Here is a 25,280-nt window from a genome sequence, read left to right as displayed (position 1 = left end):
ATTCAGCTGGGACAAAAAGCCACCACATAGATTGCTAGTGAGTCCTTCAACATAGTACAAAGTGAAAGCACGCCTTCTCTTTAAAAATGATTTTCCGTTGCACCGCAGTCATTTTCACACTAATAATTTACAGGAATACAAGCTTGTTATGCTGCAAGCACAAAGCGGAAACATATGAGGAGAAACCCAGTGGGAATTGGCTATACCAGCTACCGGTGGGTCGTCTCCCACCCTGCAGAATGTCGGTACAGCTTTAAAAGGTTTCACGTCATGCACATTATCCGGTTGATTTACATACATTACGCCTCCCATTATGGGCGAGACGTGATAATCCATCGACTCTGAGCTCACCAAAAAAAAAAAAAAAAAAAAAAAAAAAAAAAGTTTGGGTGAGTGAGTTTTAAAGTGAGACGGGTGCCCCGAACTGCACTGGATTAATAATACCGGGGTTTTTTTTTCCGGCTCTTTTCTCTGGTTGTGGATTTACAAGCATGGACGCTTTGAAGTCCGCGGGCAGGGCCATCATACGGAGTCCGAGCCTCGCGAAACAGTCATGGAGCGGGGGAAAACACAAAAGTAAGTTTTAAGAACCTTGCATTTTTGCTAACGGAGGTAACGTGGTGTGTAAAGTCAGGGCAGTATTGTGAACTAGATACAAAAAGAGGCATTGCTACGTTGTTGCAATTTAAAATGGTATACTGTATATACTTAACGAATCTTATGTTGCAACAACAACAGCCACGTTACATTGTGTCCGTTTTAAACGCAACTTTAAAAAGTGAAACCTCTAATTAGCTACGCAAATTGAAATGGTTTATACAAATACTGCAATTACGGTTGCATCATATATATATATATATATATATATATATATATATATATATATATATATATATATATATATATATAGCTTTGTTCTGTTTACATTTGCACGGTAAGTTTTTAGGTTGTTTTGATACAGTAGCAGGTCTAAACGCAATGTGCTCGTAAGCAGACTTTTTAAACACAGACATAGTTTTATTGTATGTATTTACTATGAATTTCATGCTGTATTTTCTTTTCTTCTTCACGTAATATATGTTTATTTCTTAATTTGACGAGGCGTCTCCCCTGAGCAGTGGTGGGGATACTCTCACCTGCCCCGCTGTCCCTCAATTAATGATGGACAGGTTTTTGACTGAGTCCTGTGGTTTGAGAAATATGCGGTTTAGTGCCAGCATGTTGGTTTCCAGAACACTTCTTTAAATAGGACAAATGAACTCTTCGAAAGGGCGAGTGGACGGAATGAGAATATGTTGGCTACAATAAAGCTTTTAAAATGTATGTAGTGGAATGATCCAGTAAGACTGCTAATTAAACTGTTTTGTATGCAAAAAAGTCATCTATCTATCTATCTATCTATCTATCTATCTATCTATCGTATTTATAGCGTTTTAGACTATTGCAGATTTTTAGTTTTGTAAGGCAGTAATTAAAGGAACCTGAAATAATGCAGTGCAAGGGGAACAAAGCTGCAGCATGATGTGGATTAAGGTGAAGCACTGGAGCGTGCACACATTGTAAGCCGTTTGTGGCACTTAAACTGCCATTTATTTGCACTGGGAACGGTGGGTGGATGGGGGCTGGTGATAGTATTTACTAGCAAATGGTTACATTTCGAATTTCTTTTAGCTGCTGTGAAATAAACCCACGCTGACCACATGCAGCACTGAAAATAGCTGTCTAAACGCACTGCACTCCATTCTGATGACGCTGAACCTTCCCATCAAGCGAGATTACTCCCCAGGTAATGCCTCAGTCTGACCAGGCTAGACTGAGGTGGGCTTCACTTTGACAGTAGCTGCTAGACTTGGTTACCTGTATGCTGTGCTGTCCTGTCTAATTAAGACAGGATGTCTCTCTGAACAAGGTTTTTTTTTTGGCTGGTTATTTTAATTCTTGATTGATTGTATGGGTGCCCAGTCCAAGTTTTAATCTCCCTGGCACGAGCCGCCCCACAGCGCTGGCACACAATACAGAAGCCCCGACTGTATTAACTGAGAGGGTGATGCCTACTTTGTTGTCTTTTCCGAGTGAAACAATGGGTATAGTCACTCATCTAGATCCTGAATGTTCATGGGGTCAGTAATTCCTTTAACCATGGTTACCAGAACCTTTCTAACAAGTGCTTACCAGTAGTGCTAAAAATAATTGTGGAAATGAAGAAAAAAAAAACACAATTGATTCATTAACACTTTGGGTTTGAACAAATTGAACTCTAAACTGTTAGCTTCCCAAATAGAAAAAAAAAACAAAAACACCACAATGTTGGCCAGTTCATTTTTGGCATCTGTCTACAGTCTGTCTAAAGTAAACTCTTAGGACTACCATGATGAATTAAGAGTAAATAATTCCTGGAATAATATATACCCGTGTGTGTGTGTGTATGCACAACATTTTGGTTTGTTTTCTTTATAAAGTACAGCAGTCCCGTATTGATTATCCCCTCTGCATGTTTCAGCAAAGTGAGTGTTGCATAATATTTATCTGCTTGGCGGTCAGTGGCTTCACTCGGTAAGCAGCACAGACCCATCCTGAGGTTGTTTACTCATCAAAATTGGCTTGAGGTTTCAGACAGATTTTGGCATCTGAGACTTGTGAGGAATCGGTGGATTAATCCTGCTGAGGCAGTGAATTTCTGTACTGAGCAGGGTCTGTGTGTAATACATGACATTTTAAGCTATAGCAAGCCTGCTGATTTAAAAGCCAATGAATCATTCGTTAAATTTGCCTCCCGCTTTATTCATGTTTGAGCTGTCTGCTAGGACGTTGCCCGCACTCTATTAAAAGTGTTGCTTTATTCATGTATGTGTTTCCATTTACTTTAGTATTTAATTAGCTGTTCCCTTTACATTTAAACAGAACTTCAACATTAGTCATTGGGTTTGTTTTTAGAACATTCTGGTATTTTAAATGTGGAGCACTGTTCAAGCAACATAGATTGAAATTGCAACACTATTAAATGTTCCATGGTTCATGTTTATTTGGGTCATTCTAACACAGGGGTGTCCAAAGTGGTCCCTTTCACTCTTGGCCTTTGTTCCAACCCTGTTCTAAATTTAATTGAGCAGATTTTAAACCTTCATCCAGATCCTGATGTATAATTAAACTACAATTTTGCCAATTAGACCTGGAGTGGAATGACCCTCCCAGGACTGATTGGACACCCCCTTTTTTAACACACAGATCTGTGTGCTTTCTGTCTCTACTCCTAGTATGTAGAGCAATGTGATGAAGATGGAAAGTTTATTTTCCAGTAGCTACAGTATACTCAGTCCTGCTTGCTAGCTAGTTTTTTTGTTGACCATAATCTGAAACACAATATAACAAATGTAATGGCTTTTCTGCATCAAGGAAGGACTCCCGTTCACTTTTAATCTTAAGGTGATTTTGTAAACTACAAGATACCTGTGTGTTCGACACCCACACACACATAGGGAGGGTCAGTTAAGGACAGGGCAGTGATGAGAGATTAAATTTCATAATGTCCAGAATAGAACAAGGCCACAGTTCAAAAGATTGCTCAGGTAAGACTCTTCTCTACAGCAAGTCAGTTTCTTCACCCAGCTCGGATTAGTTTTGCTGCAGTGGATTATGTGACCAGTGCTGCTCAGCTCTGATCCTGAAATGGAACAGTACAGTAACTAATCCCCTTCGCTTCTCTGTTTTGAGAGTAGAGGATCCCTCTGGATCTTGCACCTTTTACACTTTCTTTGAGGACACCTAAAGACTGTTGTTCCAGATATTCTGTGAAAGTGAATGTGTGGAAAAGGTCTACGTGGGCTACTGAGCAGTGCTCAGTTCTGTTGTCAAACTGTCACAATCCTTAACAGTGATTGTTTGGTATCTGATGCATGATTTATAATGTACTATCCAGCCACAGACTGCATGTGTCGTGAGAGTCTGAAGGCTAGAAGACTGACAGATTAGCCAGTGACTTATTGTGTCGCCTCTTAACATCACTTAACCTTGCTGTTCCTCTGTGTTGTCCCAGCTGTATTAGTTGATTGTGGCAGGGAAGCTTCAAGGGTGAGGGTGCAGCAGACACTGGTAGGCTTTGGGAAATCAATGTATATTTGACACGAATGCTATGACACTCCCACCTCCAGAGGAGCTAAAGAAGCACATTTTTGTAGTACTTTTTTTTTTTTCTTTCTAAGGAGAATGTATTGTCTTCAGAATAGGGCTTTTCTCTTCGGAGAGAAACTATTTAGATTGGGCTTTGAAACATAAAATCATTAGTGCAATTAATGCTTTCTTTAATTCATTATTGGTAAGAATCCCAGACAAGTCAAAAGAAAGTGTAGCAATTACACTGATTTGCCATCCTCCAATGGTTTTTGTGCACCAACGGTGCCAGCTATGAGTAAAGCCATTCAGAAGTAACTTCTTTTAAGAGGTTTAATATTTATTTCCCTTAAGATTGTTTAACAATATTGATCTTATAATTGCATTGCATTCTGTCCTTGGAGTAAATTTCATTAAACACTCCTTGATAGCTTGATTCTGTGAGCTCTCCAAAGGGACTCTTCATATTTACACCACAGCACTCGACTGTATGGAGTTCAGAATTCAAATAGAAAATTGCTTCGTGAAAAGTGATGGGCAGCGACATGTCTTGGTGCCACTGTGAAGACACTTTTGTACTAAATGTCACATTTGTTTCAGATGTTTCGCTGCTACATTCAGGCACTGTATGCTTTCTGTAGCAGTATACCCCAACTTCTTAAATGCTCATCGCTCATGCTACTCCAATACAATTTTAAGTAAGGCAGAAAAAAAAAAAAACTTGCTTGCTTGAAAATTGGATTTTATTAACCTGAAATTTGTTTTAGAAATATTGAATTGCAGAATGATTTATGGCTCCAGAATGCCTAGATTTCCCCCTGAGGGTGTGAAAAATGTGAATTTCCATACAGTATTATTATTATTATTATTATTATTTATTTCTTAGCAGACGCCCTTATCCAGGGCGACTTACAATCGCAAGCAAATACAAATACATTCAAGTGTTACAATATAAGTCATACAATAAGAACAAGAAATACAATAATTCTCAAGTGTGACAAACCACAATTCAATAATACAGCAGATAATAGTGAAAGTTACATCAGGATATGATTAAGTAGTACAGTACTTGGGTAACAAAATTACAGAAAAGTTGCCTTGGTGATGAGGGACTAAGTTGTGTAATGGAGTCCAGAAACTAGAGTACAATTTGGCTTCTTACCTTTCACCGAGGTGAACAATGCATGCCTGTGTGTTTGTGAGACTAAATCCTGCTAAGCTGTAGAGTAGCGAGTGGTTGTTTGTGAGTGTGGAGGTTATGTTAGTGGGACAGTGGACTGCTAGCTGTATGAGATGTGTTCATATAAACTGGTTTAGATCAATCAAAATGTGGCCTGAGCTTGGATTAACTGGGTATGCAGCAGATTTCCGGTCTTTCAAACCATCCCACAAAGAGAATAGTGTTGCATTAATGCCAGTTCTGTGATCGATGCTGTCAGTCTAAAATGTATTACCCTGGGTGGCATTACAGCCTGTTCATTGCATTAGGAGACCTCCAGTACTTCATACTGTACATTAAGCCTGTGTCTGCATTATGTACAGTTGCATTAAGCTTGACATTTGTTAATTTTGGGCAGTTTTCCTGCACACTTTCATGTGTGTAATTAACTGAAGTAACAAACATTAAGGCTACATTTAACTTGTGGTTGTAAAATGATTTTAACAAACCATCCGAGATGTTCTTGAGAGGAGGGTTGCTGTGCACAGGGTTACTGTGTCTCAGCATGCACCCCCCCCTCCCCGCCCACACCCTGTTGCTTGCACAGGTTGCTACTGTTCAGATCTGGCCTGTGGCAGTTTGCTGCATGTATGAAGGAGCTGCTAGTGATTGGAACACAGTTTTGGAGTTCACTTTCTGAGTATGCCTTGCCAAGCTCCAAAGTTAGAAATGGCTGTCTGAAATTCACGTTTAACTTGGTGTGTACTGTCCTTAATTTGATCAACAATATAAACAGCTGTTAAGATTACTGTAGCCTGTCATTATATCTTCAGTCTTTAGTGGGGCGCCTGCTAAACGTGGAATTTCTCATTACTTTTTCACACTTTAAAATGTCTTTAGCAATGCTACCCAAAGGTGTAGCTAGCTAAAGTAATATTCTCATTTGCATGGGATGTGCAACAACAGTACTAATGTGTCGGCACTGTATTTCTGCTTCAGAATGAGGTGTGAACCCCACCCAGTTTCTGGTAATCTCTGTAAGTTGTTTTTTCCTTTAGACAAGCTTGTACAGGTTGCTTTTTTTCCACCTTCCTCCATACTGTGTGTGTGTAGAATAGCAATTTAAGTGCTTGACAATTCAGTGGTATGCTTAGCGCATTGGTAGAGAAGTGATTTGATATAAAATGCATTGTGATTTTTGCACTGAAGGGTTGGTTTTCAGCAGATTGTTTAAATCACATTTCTAATCTAGATCAAAGCCCGGATATCGTGTACACAGGAAATCTGATTCGTATAATAGGATATTCTGTGCCAGTCAGGGGTGGATGATATTTGAAACCTAATAGCAATTGTACAGCCATCTATCTATACAACGCCAAAGTATAGCACCATCTGTTACTGTTGCATTGTGTTTGGATGTTAAGTCCTGTGAAAAGTTTTCTTACTGCCTTTTGATTTTATGGAGAAAGATAAAAGGGGGGAGGGGGCAGTGCCACTCTGCTTTCAGATCACGAATACTCTAAGATTGATCGCTCTTTATCCTATTTTTGCCATCTTCAGCAGTTTTTGTCTAATGTGTAATGCTTGCAGTACTTTCAGACTTGCTTAAACTCTGGCACTGCAAGTTTTGCAATGATATAAAGGATGCAGGAGTTTATTTCAAATGTGATGCACAGAAGGACAACACATTTAACAATTATATAGTTTGCTTTAAATGTTCTGCAGTAGTACGTACTGTAAGATAGCTGTACCCCGTTATAACTGCATTGTGAAAGACAGGCACTCGTCAATCCCAAAGTGAAAGAATAAAACCAGTCAATCTCAATGTAATATCTTACCACAGCTGGTGTGACTGTTTCTCAGTAGCATTCTTTACTCGAATATGTTTAAAAACAATCTGTTCAGGTTTGTAAATGCACATTTCTGGAACCAGTAACACACCCTCTTCATATTTCAGCAGCTGCTTTCCGTAAATCAGGTGTGCGTTACCGCATAGTCGTCCTGTATCTTTAAGAGACTTCAAGCCGCTCTGCAGACAATGAGCACTTCATACACATGATGTAGTACTGCTTCAGAAAAGAATATTGATTAACTTCTGCTGATTCGCGTTCAAGATGTTCCTTTAACACGACAGGATCAATTTTATTTACCAGAAGTTTAATTGGAAGTCTTGAAAAAATGTCTTCTGAAATGTCAGGTGACTTTCTGCTCCATCAGTACAGCAGGATAACAGAACCAGACAATTAATAGTATTGGATTAAAAATAGGATTGGGAATGCAATTAATACAGAAAATCGCAAAAAATAAAATACACCTCAGTCCTCCACCCCGAATCCTGTTCATGATCATCGATCCGGGCTGGGTGAAGCGTTGAAGAGTAATGGGGCTTTAATAAGAGGGGCTGCTCAGCTATGCGATCGCTGCAGCCGTGTCTTCCTCTGAGAAACAGACACAGCCACCCTGTGTTCCACCTCTGCAGCCGGAGAGACGACATGTGCTAACTCGCTGAGATTTTGTTAGCTGGGTTTTTAAACCTGTGGTATGCGAGGATTTTGTTTTGTGCTTGATTTTAAAGGGCCCATGTGTCTGGAACAAGGCCACAGCGGGAGGCAGGTGTTCAGCTGGGTTAAAGAAGTACCGGTGCTGTGCTCGGTGCTTGGCACACGCTGGCTACCTGCCAGACCAAAGAACTCTTGTTCATCTTTGATGGTCTTTGAATAATGAACACAGCAGCATTCCTAGTCGGGCAGCGGGAGAGTGTAATTTGAACTCTTTCGTCCTTGTCGCCACCTAGAAAGCTGGGTGAAGCGGCACAAGGCATCAGTAATGCGGGATGTTGATGTTACTGCACAGCAGAGGAATTTAATTAAAGCATCTGATAACTGACAGTAGCCCCTCCCCCCATTCCAAGGTTGGCCGCACCCATGCATATCATAATATCACATTGCCTAAGCTGTGAACTCTTGTGCCTTCGGGGTGTAATTTAGGATTGTCGCGCTGCAACATGCCGTTTTGAATCTCCTTACATTTTGTTACAATGTCTTGTGTTTGAAACCACCATGATGCTGGTGGAACAGTTGAGGATGGGGATGAAAAGCTCCAGTTCCTCTATCTTGATCATTCAGGTGATGTCTGCAAAGGCCTGTACATCTTCATGCAGAAAGAATTCTATTTAAAATTTTCTGGTACGAGATAGGGCAAGACTTCTCTCCACGCTTTCAAATGACATGCATTGACAACATGATTGTTTGCTTTTCATGATGTTAAAGTCCCGACATACTAATGTAACTTAAATGTACTGTACAGCACACCGTCGGGACTGAGATAGGAGAACGCCTCAGGATTCTACTTGTGAGATGTCTTGCTCATTAAAACATATTTAGCATATTTTAAGAGGAGACTATTATCTATTCAGAGATACCAGGGTCCTTGCGATTTATACACGTGTATGCAGCGAATGTGTCGGTAACTGAGCTGGGATTTATAAACACTGTCTCGTGAGAGACTCTTAACCACAAGCCCGCTGCCTACACATCGCGTGCGCTTCTTAGTCAGTTCCTGGATGCTCAGTATAATAAAATCTGCCCAGTGCATGGCTTTGTGATGCAAACAAGAAGGATATGAATACTTCGAATGCATACATCCTTCCTGCTGCTTCTTTTTATATACATGCTTTTGTAATTACTTGTTCCATTCTGTTTTACTATGCAGAGGTTTTTTAAATTCGTAGTAGTTGATTTTAAGATCAGGAATTTCATGTTTTTGTAAGGACATTTTTGTATTGGTTTGAATAGTGATGCTTCCTTTGCATTGTATTGTAATAGGCATGTGATGCATTTATCAAAAGCCCTGCTTGCTGTCCATCAAATGGTTCTTTTAATGATAAATGCACCCCTATCTATTTGAACTTTTGGGTGATTCCAGCTCGTGGACCAAAGTGGTGGAGGGATACTTGATTCCTCAAGTCAAATTTTTATTATTATTATTATTATTATTATTATTATTATTATTATTTTGTCAGGAACCCTTTTGAAACTAGCTTTAAAATTATTTGAAAGTTATTCATCTAGGTCAATCCTCACATATTGTGTAAAAGGTCACCACTTTGAGAGACTTCCAGTCCTTTTGCCAGCACACATAACCTTCCCCCGATACACTCCTCTCAATCGCATGTGGTTTACAGCATCATTTATCAACCACAAAGTAAAGAAACTCCTTCTCGGTCCTTGTCAGCTGGAATGACACCTTGTTTAAGTAAATATCTTGAATTAACCTCTGTTCTAACTTGTACTGTACCACGTGTTCCTGATAGAAGTACAGAGGTGTGTTCTTACTCATCACACTGTTCAGTACAGTAAATGTCTGATCAGCTGTAATAAAACGGGAAGCTGACTTGTGCACACTTTGGAGAAGCCTGCAGTAACATCACAATATTTAATTCATGTGCTCATTCATTGGCAGTACTTGGGCTAATGCTGCTAAAATGAATAATTTATGTAAATTATATAAAATATATATATATATATATATATATATATATATAGTGTGTGTGAAGATGGAGGCAATGCAAGCATATGTATTTTAAAGATTTATATAAATTCTGATTCACCAGTATACTGGACACAAGTTACAGATGAAGTAGGTTTGACTGCAGGCTGGTCTGCTGAGATGATGCAAGCAACACCTTTTAAAACTTTATAAACCTGTATGAATGGGTTTAAGGCTGCAGCATTACCCAATGCATTACAGTACATTAGGTTACAGTGGTGGTCACGAATCTGTTAAACCATTGCATTTACAGTTTTTTCCCAAGGGCCTAGGTCTTCCTTGCACACTATCAGCAAAGTGATTTGGGGATGTGTAGTTTTTACAAGGATCGCCACACTTGAGCTTAACGTTTCACATCCTGGTCACGATTTTAACGCGGTTTGTGTGACCTCTGTGGAGGGGAGGTTGCACACAGTGACCGAAGGGGTACTTCCTCTGCTGAAGGGCTTCAATCGGGTCGGGTCAGCGTGAGAGCAGGTTAAGTTCCTAAAGTTGATGCAATGTACATTTCCAGTGTACAGTATATCAGCCTTTTTAAATTAAACATGATGTGCTGGGTTTTCTGTAGATGGCTTGCTGTAAAAATATTGGGTGACCTGAAAGCAAGAATCCATTCTGGAAGGAAAGAGTTTCAAAGTGCTCTTGGAATGGGAGGACTCCATTCTGGAAGGAAAGGGTTTCAAAGTGCTTTTAGAATGGGAGGAATCCATTCTGGAAGGAAAGGGTTTCAAAGTGCTCTTAGAATGGGGGGAATCCATTCTGGAAGGAAAGGGTTTCAAAGTGCTCTTAGAATGGGAGGGCTCCATTCTGGAAGGAAAGGGTTTCAAAGTGCTCTTAGAATGGGGGGAATCCATTCTGGAAGGAAAGGGTTTCAAAGTGCTCTTAGAATGGGAGTCTGGCTACTTTCCCCGGTATGTTCTTCTTGGCTCTGCAGTCCTTTCCACTGTACTTTGTGTCTGAGATTGAAATGCATGGTCTAGTGTCAGACACAGCCTATTAATATGTGATGCCTGTCTTTTGTTTGCTTTTTTAAGATCTGTTATTTACAGTGGTTGCTTTGTAGACACATGATCGATAAGGGGAAGCTTTGAAATGTCCACTTCAGTCTCTCCATTTGCCTGGCAGGTAAGCTTCAGATACAGGTCACTGTTGTTCTACTCTGTTAATTGTTTTTACTTAATAAAGCTGAATTAAGAACGTAATAATGTAAGAAGTATATAAAAAAAAAAAGGAAGAAAAAAAAAAAAGAAATCCAAGGTGTAGTCTTGGGGGTCATAGTTATTTTTTTTAATTGTTCTCAGTGGTTTAACAATTCTTGTATTACAACTATTAATAACTTTTTGCACAAGCCTTTTAAATCAAGCATTCATCTGGAAACAAAGCAACTTTCACCCAGTACGCAAACTGTTCAGTGACTGCCTCTCAAAAGTCAGCTTATGCCCCAGAGCAAGTGGGACGTTGCAACGCTGTCGGCCCAAACTCCTCACTACTGTTGAAGCATTGTTTCTGAAGCCTGACACAGCTGGGGATGTTTCAGCCATGTGGGCTGCTAGAGTGGTATGTAACAATAAAGGGCTATTGTTTACAGCAAGGAGAGCAGCCAACTAAAAATACAATAACAACAGTGCAGACAGTAGCCCCAACCCTAATCTGATTTTATGCGCAGATTGACTTCAGGAAAAAAGAAACATTCCTCTTTTGTCATTTCTCATGTTACATCATATCTGACCTGGATCTCCAAAAGTAGCTTAACAAAATGCTGGTAGGGGTATAACACCAGACTTCAATCTTTTTAATGCAGCTGCCTGCCCAGTACCAAGCAGTGCCGGATACAGATCTGTGTGTTTTTGAGTTTGAAAGGAATCTTTTGACTCCATTTCAGCTGGTGCACTACTTGTCGTATTGCCTCGTAGCTGGAGTTGCGTGAGGTCGTGCTGCTGTCTGGCTGGGACTGGCAGCTGTGCAGTACCTGGCTTTGTTCCCTGCCTAGACCTCCCTTTCTCAGGCTGCTGTGCCTCCTGAGGGAGTCAGAGGAGTGCTTCGGGTCAGATCCACTGCTTTCTCCCTTAATTAACACTGCAAATCGGAGCTCAGCTTGACTTGGTTACGCAACAGGATGAGGGTTATTTGCTGCCTTTCTTTCTCTTGGTTTTTATTTAGCATTGGGGTTGTTTTATAAATTATATATATATATATATATATATATATATATATATATATATATATAGTCCTTATTTTAACAATAATCTACCTAATATCCTAGAAAGAGCCTCTTGGTGGTTACTGTAAAATTCTTATAGAAAGACAAAGTGCACACACTTTCCAACAGGGATGGAAGTGATCCTTCTATTGTATAGAAACTCATATCCTTGGTCTTATGAGACATCCAACAAACAGTAAGCTGGAATGGTCAGTATACAGTAATCTGCACAATAGAAGTTTTGTCTTTTATTTTAATAAAAAAACTTGTGTAGGATGTTTATTGGTTCCTCAGCTAGTCACCAGACATGGAAATAGTGGAAATAAGAGAACCCAGACTGCCTCAAATTGCTGTACAACAGGGGCACAGTTTGAGTGTGAAATCTATACTGTTGGCGCAGTCCAGTGTGGTTGATACTAATACATTGGGGTCATGACTTACAGGTCCGCTTAAGGTATGCATTATTTAAATAAATAAAATAAACCCAACCGCTTTTATATATAAAAATATCTTTAATTAAAAGTCTTTCTCTTCCTGCAGAGCTGCCAGAGAACTGGTCGGACACCCGCGAGACCCTGCTGGAGGGCATGGTGTTCAATCTCAAGTACCTGGGCATGACGCTGGTGGAGCAGCCCAAAGGAGAGGAGCTGTCTGCTGCTGCCGTCAAGAGGATTGTAGCCACTGTGAGTCAGCTGCTTTGCCGAGGGCAGCGGTGCCAGTTGCACAGTACTAGGAAACAAACGGCAGTTTGCATGTGATCTGATTAGGGTTTCGCATCAGCTTGTATGGCTGCACTCCTACAGTGCGTCACTAGCCTAGGTAGATGATTTGACAATGCTGGGAACTGCATGCTTGCTCCAGCATGCATCCAAGCACAGATGTGAACTCCTACAAGTGTGTGTCAGGCCGCTGAAGCCCTTCACTTGGGAGAGTATGGTTAGGTGTCTGAGACAGACATGTGTAAGCCAGACAAGTTTAAATATGCGTAATAATGTCCTTGGAATTGCTGTTGCATGAGCTGTTTAAAACCAAGCACGTGGTGCAGCTGCCAAGTTGTATTAAAAGGCAACATATACACCATGTACATGCTTCCATGAGGCAGGTCTGCACTTGCAGAGGCTGGGTGGTTGGTGGACTTGGTTTATTCCAAGGTTGGAAACCTGACTTGTTGCATAGCAGTTTGGGAGAAATGGCTCAAAATCATGTTTTTTTGCTTCATTGCCTCTCTCTCTTCTTGCAGGCAAAAGCCAGTGGAAAGAAACTCCAGAAGGTCACGTTAAAAGTATCTCCGAGAGGAATTATTCTATATGACAGTGCATCCAATCAGCTAATGGAAAACATATCGATATACAGGTGTGTGTCTAGGTGTAATAATGAACTGCTGTCTAAGACAGGGATGGGTTGGCATTATTCATAAAGCAAGTCTTGCCAAAATCCTGCATGGTTTTTATTTCACACACTGTGAATATGGTGCATGGAGGCTCTCCCCCTCTTTTTTCCCCCAAAGGCCACTGCAGGGTAGTAATTAAGAGTTCTTCTAAACCCCCTTTCCCATCCCCAACAGACATCTAATTTCTGTGTTTTTACCCTGGCTAGGATATCCTACTGTACGGCTGACAAGATGCATGATAAAGTGTTTGCGTACATTGCACAGAGCCAGCAGAATGAAACCCTGGAGTGTCATGCCTTCCTCTGTACAAAAAGGAAAGTGGTGAGTACCTGCCTACCTGTGAGACCCCAGCCTGGACTTCCACTACAAAACTACAAAGTGCATAATGATGTGCTGTGATTGAAACCAGGTTTGAATGAAGCATACTACACTGCCCAACCAGTTCAGATGTGTATATTAAACTGTGTATATATAGTCCTGTATTTAAAGAATTACTATAAATATCCAATGTTGTGGTCCATTACAATACACCCTCCATACCTACCTTGTTGTCAAGCCTTTATTGTCTGTGATCATCACCGACAGTAATACAGTCCTGGCACCTGTTATGTTGAGGAGTGCCAGTGTCCTTTTGTAATGGGAGCAGTGCTGGGGTGACTAATTCACACTACAGAGATGGTGTGACATTCAAAACCCAACATCAAGCTGATGTAAAAACCGTGAAGGGAAGACTGTGATTGTTCATTGGGGAATTGGCACTGGCTCCCAGTCGTTTCAATAGTGTGTGGGTTTCTACATGTCTGTGCCTGGTTGACCAAGACACCAGGAAAACAATGAAACTGCCCGCATCGCAGAAGATTAATGAACATAGTGCTACTACAGTTCAAAGACAATTCTGTATTGACCGAAGGCAATTGTTGTAAATGTGTTTTTTCTACCCGAATGGTACAGTGTGTTTTCCATCAGAAGTATAACCACCATCTGATCCCTAACCTGGAACAGATTCCTTCTGTGTGTATCCTTTTATAGATAATGTTTTTATACACAATACATTGTTACAGTTTTAAGGTGAAACCTAGGAGAAACTAAGTCAAACATATCTCCACTAGTGGCTTTACTAGGTTTCATTAATTTTTTTTCCTACAGTACCTGGTTGAGTGCTTTTCAAGTTAAGAATTAATTGCTGTGGTTTTCGGTATGAGATGTGTTTTCTACTACAAGGAACATTAGATTTAAATGAATTCAACAGCATGACGCTGAACAATGGAACCACAGATACATCCACATTGCATATGGATAATGCATCGTTTGTGTTCTACCAGGAGCGAGAGAGTGGGACTGGAGGTCATGTTTGGTTGCACTAGTGATCCCAAACGATTGCATAGTTAGTTAACAGCTGAACAAAAGCATCACTGTCGTGTAATACCTCCGCTCTGTAGCTTGCTATCTGGCTTTGTGAAAGATGGTCGGAGCAGAAGCACATGTGGGTTTGCAAGAAGCAAGCATTTGGCTGAAACGTCTGTATGCTTGACTCGATTTTGAAGTTTCCCTCTGGTGTTTTGGGGTTGCAGAAAGAGCTTGTAATCAAGCATTGCTATTGGAGCTCCTAGACACAGGCATTTAATAACCTGTTAGCACAGCCTGCTTGCGATCCAGCAGATAACTGGCACTCTAGGTGGAGCACAGCTGTGCTGATTTTATGAAGTCGAAGGCAGTGATGAATTCGAACTGTCTCATATTAGATGAATTCAGCGGGTGTGTCCCCTTGTTAAAATCTCTTGGGACGTGTCCTTCTGTAACCATCATTTTGAAAACCAGAAGTTGCTAGTCACCACTCCCATGCTTTCCTGTTTCGAAGTGTGCTGTATGCAGACCCTAGTGCTTACTTTTCAGATGGAATTTGTCCTTATGAATAGGACTGGGAGGAGTCGGTGGGGAGCTATTCAACAAGAACCAGGGTTGAGGTCAATTCCTGGTTTTCAATTCCAATTCCTTTCTTAAAATCAATTGGAATTGATATTTGAGACATAATTGTTGTGACTGTTCAACTGCTTTCATCTGAAGCCAGTTTAATTGACTAACAGTGACTTCAATTGAAGTCATTTGTTGCCACTGTGAGACGCTCATTTTAACAGAACACTGCTAATTGCAATTTTGTTCAATGATGTGTCGGAATTGATGAAATGGGAATTGGAACTGGGAATTTTATTTTAAACTGGAATTGACCCCAACACTGACTAGAACTGTTGATGCTGTAGTTCAAGCCCTGCATAGGGGCTGTGATCTCTTTCACTGCACACTTTGACCATCAAAACCTTCAGTCATATGTGTGATGCCCTCAGATCAGGAGTGAATAGTATTTCTCTCCAACAAATCTTCCACAATGACCCATGGAGTCCTCTCTTTGAGTCCGCTGCTTATAAAACTTCAGTAGTTTGATGAAGGTTTGAGATGTCCATGAATCTGACTGACTTGGACAGTCTTGGGTTACCTGCTGTGACCTGAGACTGACCTTCCTATGCAGTGTAATGCTGAATACCAAACATGGTGATTTATTTAACCACACTCTGACCATGGCTTTGCTCTCTGTTCCAGGCACAGGCAGTTACATTAACCGTCGCGCAGTCCTTCAGAGTGGCATTTGAGTTCTGGCAAGCTGCTAAAGAAGGTGGGTTCAGTTGCTGATGTTCAGTGAGGCTCTTGGAGATCTTGTAGGATACTGCACATGTATGTGCACTGTCCTGTTTCATCAGGAGGTGGGGAGAACCCCACAGGCTGTACCCTTTTATGTGTATTGCCTTGTTATAAGCATGCAAGTCCAATTTTGGGGCCACATTTATCTCTCTCTCTCTCTCAAACAAGAAGTTTAATATATTTGTAGTGTGTGTATGTGTATTATATTTATTCCTACAGTTTTCCCAAACATCCACAGGGTAAATTGTGATTTTATGTAATGCATTTAAGTTGATGCCAGTTTCTTTAGTCTATACTAGGGTTTAGTAATGGAGTCAAAACAGCAGTGGTATACATTAGCAAGCAGACTCTCTGCAGCGTGCATATCCAGAATAACTCCTTTAGGGTTGTGTATATTTTGAGTTCAGCTCTCATGACTCTGCAGAACATCTGCATTGCGTTATGTTCTTACACTTGTGATGTACTTAAATAAGTCTGCTGGGACTATCTGACAGCTGTCGATGGTTATGCAAAACCCTTGGAAATGAATGTGGGGGGGGCTTTTTTGAAGTGAGTGGCTTGTCATGCCCATCGTTCTTCCATTTCATCATCGAGAGCACTGCAGCGGCTTATTGTATGTATGTATGTATGTATGTATGTATGTATGATGTATTTGTGTTTTTATTGGACTTGGCAATTTTATGATTGTCATCTTTGCAGTGCTGCTCCCACGTGAATATTCATATGACGGAAAGGGGCATTAAACCTTTTTTTATTGCTGATCAAATCCACAATCATATAAAGAGTCGGCAGTGTGTGGAAGGAACAGTAATAACTTTGTGTTACTGCTGCCGCTTCATTAGATTTTTAGATCCTTGTTATGAGACCGCTTGCTACTCAGAAAGAAATCAAAAGCAAACCTGGAGGAGAGTTCATGGAGGGGGGAGGGGAGGCTGGATTAGGAACTGTTCAAATCAGAAACACCTTCCAGAATGACTGTCTCCACTACTGTCAAACTTTTTAAACAGTTTGTACACATCTAGGAAACTGCATGTCCAATTGCATTGAAACTTGCTATGGAAAATGAGTTTCACATACAATGAATGATATACAATTATTTTGAACCACCTCGGTGTAATAATTGTAGAACTCTGCTCTGATCTTTATACAGCCCCCGTTTTACAGCCCGGAGTGGTATTGCATGACTCTTGTAGTCACCAGTGCATGTGCATTCAGACCAGGATGCCTTGGGACACACTGGGTTAGACCCAAGTGGCTGAGTCAGATCTACTTGGATTTCTTTTGTTTGTGTGTGTGTGTGTGTGTGTCTAGGGTGGGTGATGGATATTTGTTTAATAGGCAGCACTGTGAAGTTGTTGTCCTGGAATGCAGTGTGTATAGATAGTTAAGGTTGTAAAGCCAATGGTGAGATTTGTCTTTTACACCATTAGGAATAATAACCATGCAGTTTGTTTTATTATCTCTTTAGAAAAAGAAAAGCGAGTCAAGTCTGGGTCAGACGGTGAAGTCACCAGCAGTTCCCAATCGGAAAGCTCTACTAGTCTTGCAAGTCTCAAAGGAGGAGGTAAACCTGATGCAATGTCTCTCTACTGTGCTACATTGCAGTGTTAATGAGTTCTGTCTCTTGCAGGCACAGTGCACTTCCCTAGAGATAATAACCAGCTAGCAACAAACAACCGTGTTTACGTTGGAGGGGCTACTGCGAAGATCGTATGCAGCCAGTACCTTTATAACTCTCCAATCAATTGCAAAGGGATTCTCATCCCTACACATACAGAGAAGTGATGTGGAGCAATGAGCTGGAAATAAGCTAAAACAGTAACGAAAGGAAAGGGGTTAAGAAAATGGTACTGGTGAAAAACTGTGACACACATTATACATATATCTTAATAGTTCCCACTTATATTTTTCACTGCTGGATATATTCTTGCAGTGAAATTTTAAAGTAATAAGCAGTATCCTAATAATTACCCTGCTTTGGGAATAAGACTTCTTTTGAACAGAAGTTTGAGCCATTCTAGACTAGGAGTGCAGAGCCTTCTTTTCAGAGTCTGTGGCTATACCCCCACCTCCCGTACCTGGAACCCCACACTGTTTGTCCACTTGGGGTAAAGTGTGATCCATTACAGACATGGCTTGAGAGAGTAGGCAGCAGTGTTTTTTTTAACATTTCTCAAGGCACCACGCAGTCAAAAAAACATCTAAATTCTTGAACTGCAGCCCAGTAACAAAGGGTATGGTCTTTCCTCCAAGGAGCACAACACAGTTCGAACCCCCACCCTCCGAGATCGTGACTCAGACACGAGCCAGACAGCAATGCATTTGTATGATTTGAAATGAGGACAGAGGGAGGGAAGTCAAAACCAATAAACCCCCCCCATGATTTCCTGTTTTATGTATCTAATTTTAGAAAGCAATATTTTCGCTCTAGGTCTGCATCTCTGTAGACCTTTGAAACGGGGAATCTGTAAATCTATCTGTTTCAGTAGCAGTTATTGTCGAAGCGGACTTGTTTTTATATTCTGACGCCCAAAGCTGTTTACCACTGCTCCTTTGAAACAAACTTAGCCTCTGTTCCAAGTTAAGACTATGTGGTTCACCTTGCTAAACACTGCCTCCTACTGGAGAGTACTAGCATGGCTGGTTCAAGCTTAGCAGCATGGGAGACACAATTGCTGCTCCTGTTCTCCTACTTCAGTTTACCTTAAAGAATTCTATCACAAATCGCCTGCGTATCTTACTGCTGTGTCCATTCTTGGTTAGAACAAGCTTCAAATTCCAAAGCATCAACTGGCACATTTTTAAAAATGGTAATGTACAGTTGTGCTGGCCTTTAATTGCTCCAGAATGCAAGCTTTTGTTCCAGAGTCTTGCTGACCTGTGCTTTTATTTACCCCCCCTTTGCAGAGGTAGCGACCGGAAACCTGTTGGATTTGGAAGAGGGAGCGATAGCTGCGTTTGCCACAGTAGGTGCCAGCCACATCAATGACCCCTTCATTGTGCACAACAGCAGCTCCAGCGTCAATAACAACATTGTGTGGGTGAGTGCCAAGAACTCCACTGCTGAAGAAAAGACAATACTTCAGATTGAGAACGCAATTAACACGGTCTCAGAGTTTATTCTCTTTTAAAAAATGATCCTTGAAGATCTTCAGTTGTAAAGAATTAAGTCTAGTAAATGCATGGGACTGCTTTTTTGCATGTTTTATTTTGATATGCGTCTCGGATGCTTTGTTGTAGTTCAGCAGGCAATGCAAATGTATATCTTTTAAACACTACATCTCAAAGATACTACTAAAAATGTGGTTTGAAAAAGCATTAATGCACTTCAAAATGATGTTGTGCGATGTCTTTCAGGAAATCGATGATGGTTTGGATGAAGCTTTTTCAAGGTATGTGCCTTTTTTATTTATTTAACGTTGGTAGGCTATAAATCCAGCGATTTTCAACCCTCCGCAGAAAACCAGAATGCACTGATGCAAGTGAATTTGTAACAGTGGATGTGCAACCTCCTGTTATCACGTGCTGTTCACAGTGAAGTTTACAGAGCTCTAGAGTCACTAAGCTTTTGCTCCAAGTTGACTATTCTCTGCTGCTCCTACTTCGCTGTCTGGTGTGCTGCACAGCATAGGGGCATAGGAGTGACTGCTGTGTGCTGATTGGATGTCAGATCTCTGCCTTTCAGGGGATAGGTACAGTATACAGCAAATGACAAACTCACACTTGACTTGTTTGTCCCTGGTGTCCGAAGTGCAGGAGGTAGAACGTAAGCAGCATTGCGTTAAGATTGTATTCTGCTTATCCTCTTCTACAGTGTTTGTCTTGAGGAATAGGGCTGACCAGTTTTGTTTTAAACAATTCTCTGCTTGTAAGCGCACCGGAAAATGAGGTTTAAACATCCAGATAGCGTATGACTGCAAGACGGGTCAGGCTGCACACAGACTGGCGCACTTGAACTTGATGCAACCTGTGTTAAGGTTTGTCACGAGGATTCATGATAGCTTTTAATGGAGATGAATGAGTGATTGATTGATTGATTGATTGAATGTGAAACTGGTTGTTTAATTCTGCACAGAACAGGACCATAGATACTCTTCAAGTTGTTGGCTTTCCTTGAAAAACATTAAGCCGACATGCCATTGTGTTATCAGCTACTTTTTAATGCTGTTTATTCATAGATCTCTCATACTAATTACACCAATCTATAATTCTAACGCACTGTTTCTTCCTGCTAGCTGGTAATTAAAGGATAATAAAGGAGCATCAATAATGTAATTACAGCCAGCTTGTGGTACTAATTAAATGCTAATCGAGTACTTTTTAATCTTGACGCTGAAATATGCAATGGGAAAAGTTGGTTATGGGGGTTGGTTGGGGCCAATGATGGAACAGTAAGAAATGTCAAGTTGCCTTTAAATGCGAGAAAGAACCATGCATTTTAACCTATTAAATGCCTCATTTGAGGACAGGCTACTTTTGTTATTTTTTTGGAGCATTAACTGGAATCTACCTGCTATTTTTAAATTTTGCAATTACAGCCCTTCAGATGCTTTTATGATGCCTCAATATAAAATAAGAAACTGAAGCCTAACAACAATACATTTCTTAATGTTTTCGTCCCCACGGTGATGATTTAAAGCTCCATTTTTGATGTGGTGAGCTTCCTAGTCGGTGTGAGATTTCACTGTTCTGATTTACGGTCTAACTTGACTGTCCTCAAAATAAAGCGCTGGGAATACATGTTGTAAATATGCTGGTCATTTTACACTTGGATTGAAAACTTTTAGAATTGTAACATATTTAGAATGTATCGAATTCCATAAATACAGCTTGTGTTCTGCTCTGTTTTAAGAACAGATCTAAAGGTTACTTCTGGTTACTTCTCCTTTTGAAGCTAATGGAAGGTGTTATGCATGATCATGTTGGAGAAGTACAGAATGGCCGGGGGTTAGAGCCAGTTAATAGTGTGGCTTGTCTTGTGGAAATGAGGTTTCTCTCATTGAGTACCAGCATGCAGTCCTTTGTTCCTTCCCTTGTCTTTTATAGAAGCTCTGTGCATGGGCTTTTTATATTCTTTTTAAATGGGAGGGGAGGGGAGGGGGGGGACCCATTCCAAGATTATTGAAGTGCTTGAGGCACGGACAGACCAAACAAGACCACCGTCTTTATCTGAAAACGGCTTTCAGCACTACATTGTCTGTTTAGGATGTGAATGACTTCAGGGCACAGTTACTTGAAATCCTTTTAACCACAGCAACTAGGAACTCTATGCATTTCCTTTAAAACCCTGCTGGCTCAGAGCCAGGCTGCCTGTATACACATTTCTCAAACTGGTCAGTTAAGAGAGATCGCTGCTAACCAGAGTGATGCAAAAACAAACAAAAAATGAAAACTATGTCAGTCTGGTATGGAGGCTGTGATAGAATCTGTGTCAAACAATACATTGGTTCATTAACTGCAATTTTAAATACAATTGGAATATGTATAGATAGCAGGAATGTGTGTGAATTATTCTTGCAGTCTGTGTTCAATAAAAGCTGGATTTTCTTTTTGTCTTGAACTCTCCTTTGCGTTTCTTAGCTGCAGCCTGGATAGCTATGAATCCTCTTCAGGTAATCCTGTGGGAGTGGTGTGTGGAGTGCCGTTCCCCCTTGACATTTCAGTGCTGTGGCCCTCGCTCGCACATCTTCATTGCACTTCTCCCACACCTCCGTGTCTCCATCCACATTTTCAAATCCATCGCCCGCCTTCTCACTGTGAAACGCACAGACCTACACACAGGACTGAGGCTTGGCATGTATTTAAGGGTCATTTGCAAGGAAAGAATTGGCAAGGAGGTGGTTTGGAGGAAATGCCCATGTGCCATGACTGGAGTCACTTGACTCTTGCTTTTACAATTCTGTGTTTTTTCAGTGGTTGTAAATTAATATCTGTGCTCTCACATTCACAGCATCTGTGTACATCCTGATAGGTGCTGTTCTACATCACTTACGAGTAAATGTGTGCTGTGTGGTCTTTTAAAATGTACAGCCACAAACTTCACACATGCATGTCTTAGTGTTGTGTGTGTGTGTGTGGTTTATTTTAATAGCGTTTAACAGGCCCATGCACTTTACCATAGAATTGCACAACCTCCCTTGAGACTGAGGTCAAGATAGTGGCACTTTTTATCTTCAAACCCAGCTGTCGTGGGAACTGAGCTGAAGCAAGCAATAATTCATGTTCTGTTTGGAAGCACAGCCTGCCAGGCGACTGCAGAGATGGTGAAAATCAGTGTTTTGAAGAAAAACAGCCTCACTAAGCTTTAGTATGCACCAAACCTGCACAAGTTTATTCAGTTCAGGAAGATTATTTTATTATTATTATTATTTCTTTATTTAGCAGACGCCTTTATCCAAGGCGACTTACAGAGACTAGGGTGTGTGAACTATGTATCAGCTGCAGAGTCACTTACAACTACGTCTCACCCGAAAGACGGAGCACAAGGAGGTTAAGTGATTTGCTCAGGGTCACACAATGAATCAGTGGTCTACAGCAGAATCTGTTGTATTTGCATGAGTGGCATTAGCTGTCAAGGGTGTTGCATTGACTTGGGGTTGATTTTAAACAGTCTTTAAGGGATGTGCAGCTGTTTGATTTGAACTAAGACTGCATGCTTACATCATGTATGAAGTGTATCAAACTTTGGTGGTCCATAAAAAAATGCTTTGGAGGACTAGGTGGCGGAGCGCGTAATGCACAGACTTACCTGTGTTGCCCTGGGACTTTTTTTTTGTGTGGGGCTGGGGGAAGAGACTTGTACATATGTTGTAAAAATAAGTAATTATATCCAAGCTGCACCATTTGTGCTGGGCAGTCTCACTGAAGGACTGGGTGACACTGAGACTGAATGCCATACACTTGTTATCGAGCACGGTTCCTATTTAGACGTTCACAAAAAAGTGCAGTGGGATCTCTTAATGACGACCTCTAGAAGAACAGTAAAATGTTTTTGTAATAGACATTTAACAGAACTGACAGCAGTATTTTAATGGTGAGCTGGTTATAAGGAACGAGTCAACTGGTGTTTCAGTTCCAGTGTTTCCCATCCGAATACCAGTAAATACATACTTTAGAACTGCATTAAGTCTTTCTTTTTCTTTTGCTCTCCAGACTCGCTGAGTCTCGTAATAACCCCCAGGTCCTGGATATTGGGGTGACCACTCAGGACTTTCAGACAGACGAGTGCCTCTCTCCCACGGACTGGGACAAAACTGACGTCAATGCTGCAGACAGAGACGACATCTTCAGCTTTTGAGGACTATGGAGCCACCCAGTGGACGCAACCAGTATTGCAATGGTGGAATATCCCCACACAGCTGTTTTCCTTGGAGACCCCAATGCTGCCACCCTGTGTATCTGGGAGAACTAAAACCAAACGAAATAGAACAAAAATAGTCTATTTTGTAACAAGCTCGTATTGATATAAGGGTGCACACTCGGAGGCTGTCAATCCAATATCTTGTCTGCTTCCAGACTTTGCATACCAAAGCAATAATAAACTAACTACCATTTTTATCGGTTTGGAGGAGTTGTCTTGTATATGCATTTTTGGTTGTCATTAATTTCACGTTTGTAAATGTGTATCTCTACCAAAATCACAGTTTATGTTTGACTATTTACGTCACCCTTTTTGGTTATTTTATCGATTCAGAAAGTGTCTACACTTTTTTTTTTAAATTTTTTAGAAAACACACATTGGGTGTTTGGAACTTCTAAAATGATTAAGTCGGTCACATCAGGGCAACTCTGAGAAGCTACTGCCATTAGTCTGCTTTAAAACCAAAGTTATTTTAGGTTGCAATACCTTCAAAGATAATGTATCAGACTGTATGAGATTTGAAAAAAACGCTTCTTCAGTGTCTGTTCTGTTGTACTTTTTTAAAGTAACTCTCGTTCATATTATGCACAGACTTTATCACTTCAAGTTTTGTTTTCACTTTTGCTTCACATCATTTGATGTAATATCCTGACGTTTCAATAGCATTACACATATAAGACCATAATTCTATCCGAACAGTGACTGTCATTTCATATTTGTTGATTCTGGTTGTTTTTCTCTTGTTTTGTGTTTTTGCCAAGATGGGGTTCATCCCAACATCCTATGCATGAGTTTAAAAAAAGAAAAAAAAAAAAAAGTCATGGAAACCGTGGTGGAGAGCCGGGTAGCCTGTTACAGCAGCAGTGGTAGTAGCAGACTTATCGGCAGCACAAAGTTCTTTTGCACTTACACGTTTTTAAAAGCACATTTTGTATGTTTTCAGGGAGATGGGTTTCTCACAGGAAATACAGGTGCTGCTGTAGCTCCCCATACTCTTTGCTATTTATGTTCTTTCTCTTCAGTGTTACTCGTTGCCCTAGTCAATTGCTACTCCCTGTGCCCGTGTCATGTTGTATTCCTAGAACATTGAATAAAATACAAAATGAAAGTGATCTGCTGTGTGGCTAATATACGAGTCTATCTGTATCTTGTTTTAATGCAGAGTCGTGTGACTTCTCGCCTGGTCATTTTCTAATTTCAAATGTAATCCAATAAAATGCAACCCTCTAGTTGGGGCAGTACAGTATATTAAGCATAGACAAGATGTCAAAGTTTTCAATTGGTAATCTGCTCTTTAGTGATTTTGATGAGCTGAGACCTGTAGCAAAAAGCTGCTCAAATTAGAACCTTGTCTCTTAAGTTCATGCTATTCAGGGTCTTTGTGACAAGGCCTGAGTGAGTTAACTGATGAGTGAGTTGGTGCATAAGGTGGGGGGGGGGAAAGAGCATAACCTTAGGTAGTGTTCTCGCAACTGCAGTTTGGTTACTGTTTAAAAGCACTGAATCAAGAGATGCAATCAAAACCAAGCCAGACATTCCTGAAGTTTGACCCACATGGATCTCCATACCTTCAGTATGTATAACATCATAAATGTAAAGATTATTTGGTCTTATTTATTGTGTGCATTCAATAATAGAATGATGAATCTTTACAAGGGGAATGCACACAATACCATTTAAAAGCAGTGATTTTTGATACTGGATAAACTTTTGAAACTCATGTGCAGAATACTGTTAATTTTTCCACCTTAGAAACATTGCTAGGCTGCAACCTATGCTCTCTGCATCTGTAGCTGAAAAAACTGGTTCATGCTTTTGTTTT

General features: G+C 40.6%; 1 protein-coding gene across 1 annotated transcript; it reads left to right on the top strand.

The window, feature by feature from the left end:
• The first annotated feature begins 165 nt into the window (after positions 1-165).
• Positions 166-24,570, top strand: LOC117414010 (low density lipoprotein receptor adapter protein 1-B-like). The gene is made up of 9 exons (XM_058999631.1): positions 166-576; positions 12,555-12,697; positions 13,255-13,367; positions 13,611-13,725; positions 16,000-16,072; positions 17,567-17,662; positions 19,006-19,139; positions 19,456-19,490; positions 23,251-24,570. Exons 1-9 carry the CDS (start codon positions 492-494, stop codon positions 23,393-23,395), a joined length of 939 nt encoding a protein of 312 aa, XP_058855614.1. The 5' UTR covers positions 166-491; the 3' UTR covers positions 23,396-24,570.
• The last annotated feature ends 710 nt before the right edge of the window (positions 24,571-25,280 follow it).

Source organism: Acipenser ruthenus, chromosome 25, assembly GCF_902713425.1.
Source record: "Acipenser ruthenus chromosome 25, fAciRut3.2 maternal haplotype, whole genome shotgun sequence".
NCBI lineage: Eukaryota > Metazoa > Chordata > Actinopteri > Acipenseriformes > Acipenseridae > Acipenser > Acipenser ruthenus.
This window is presented reverse-complemented; position numbering and strand designations above follow the sequence as displayed.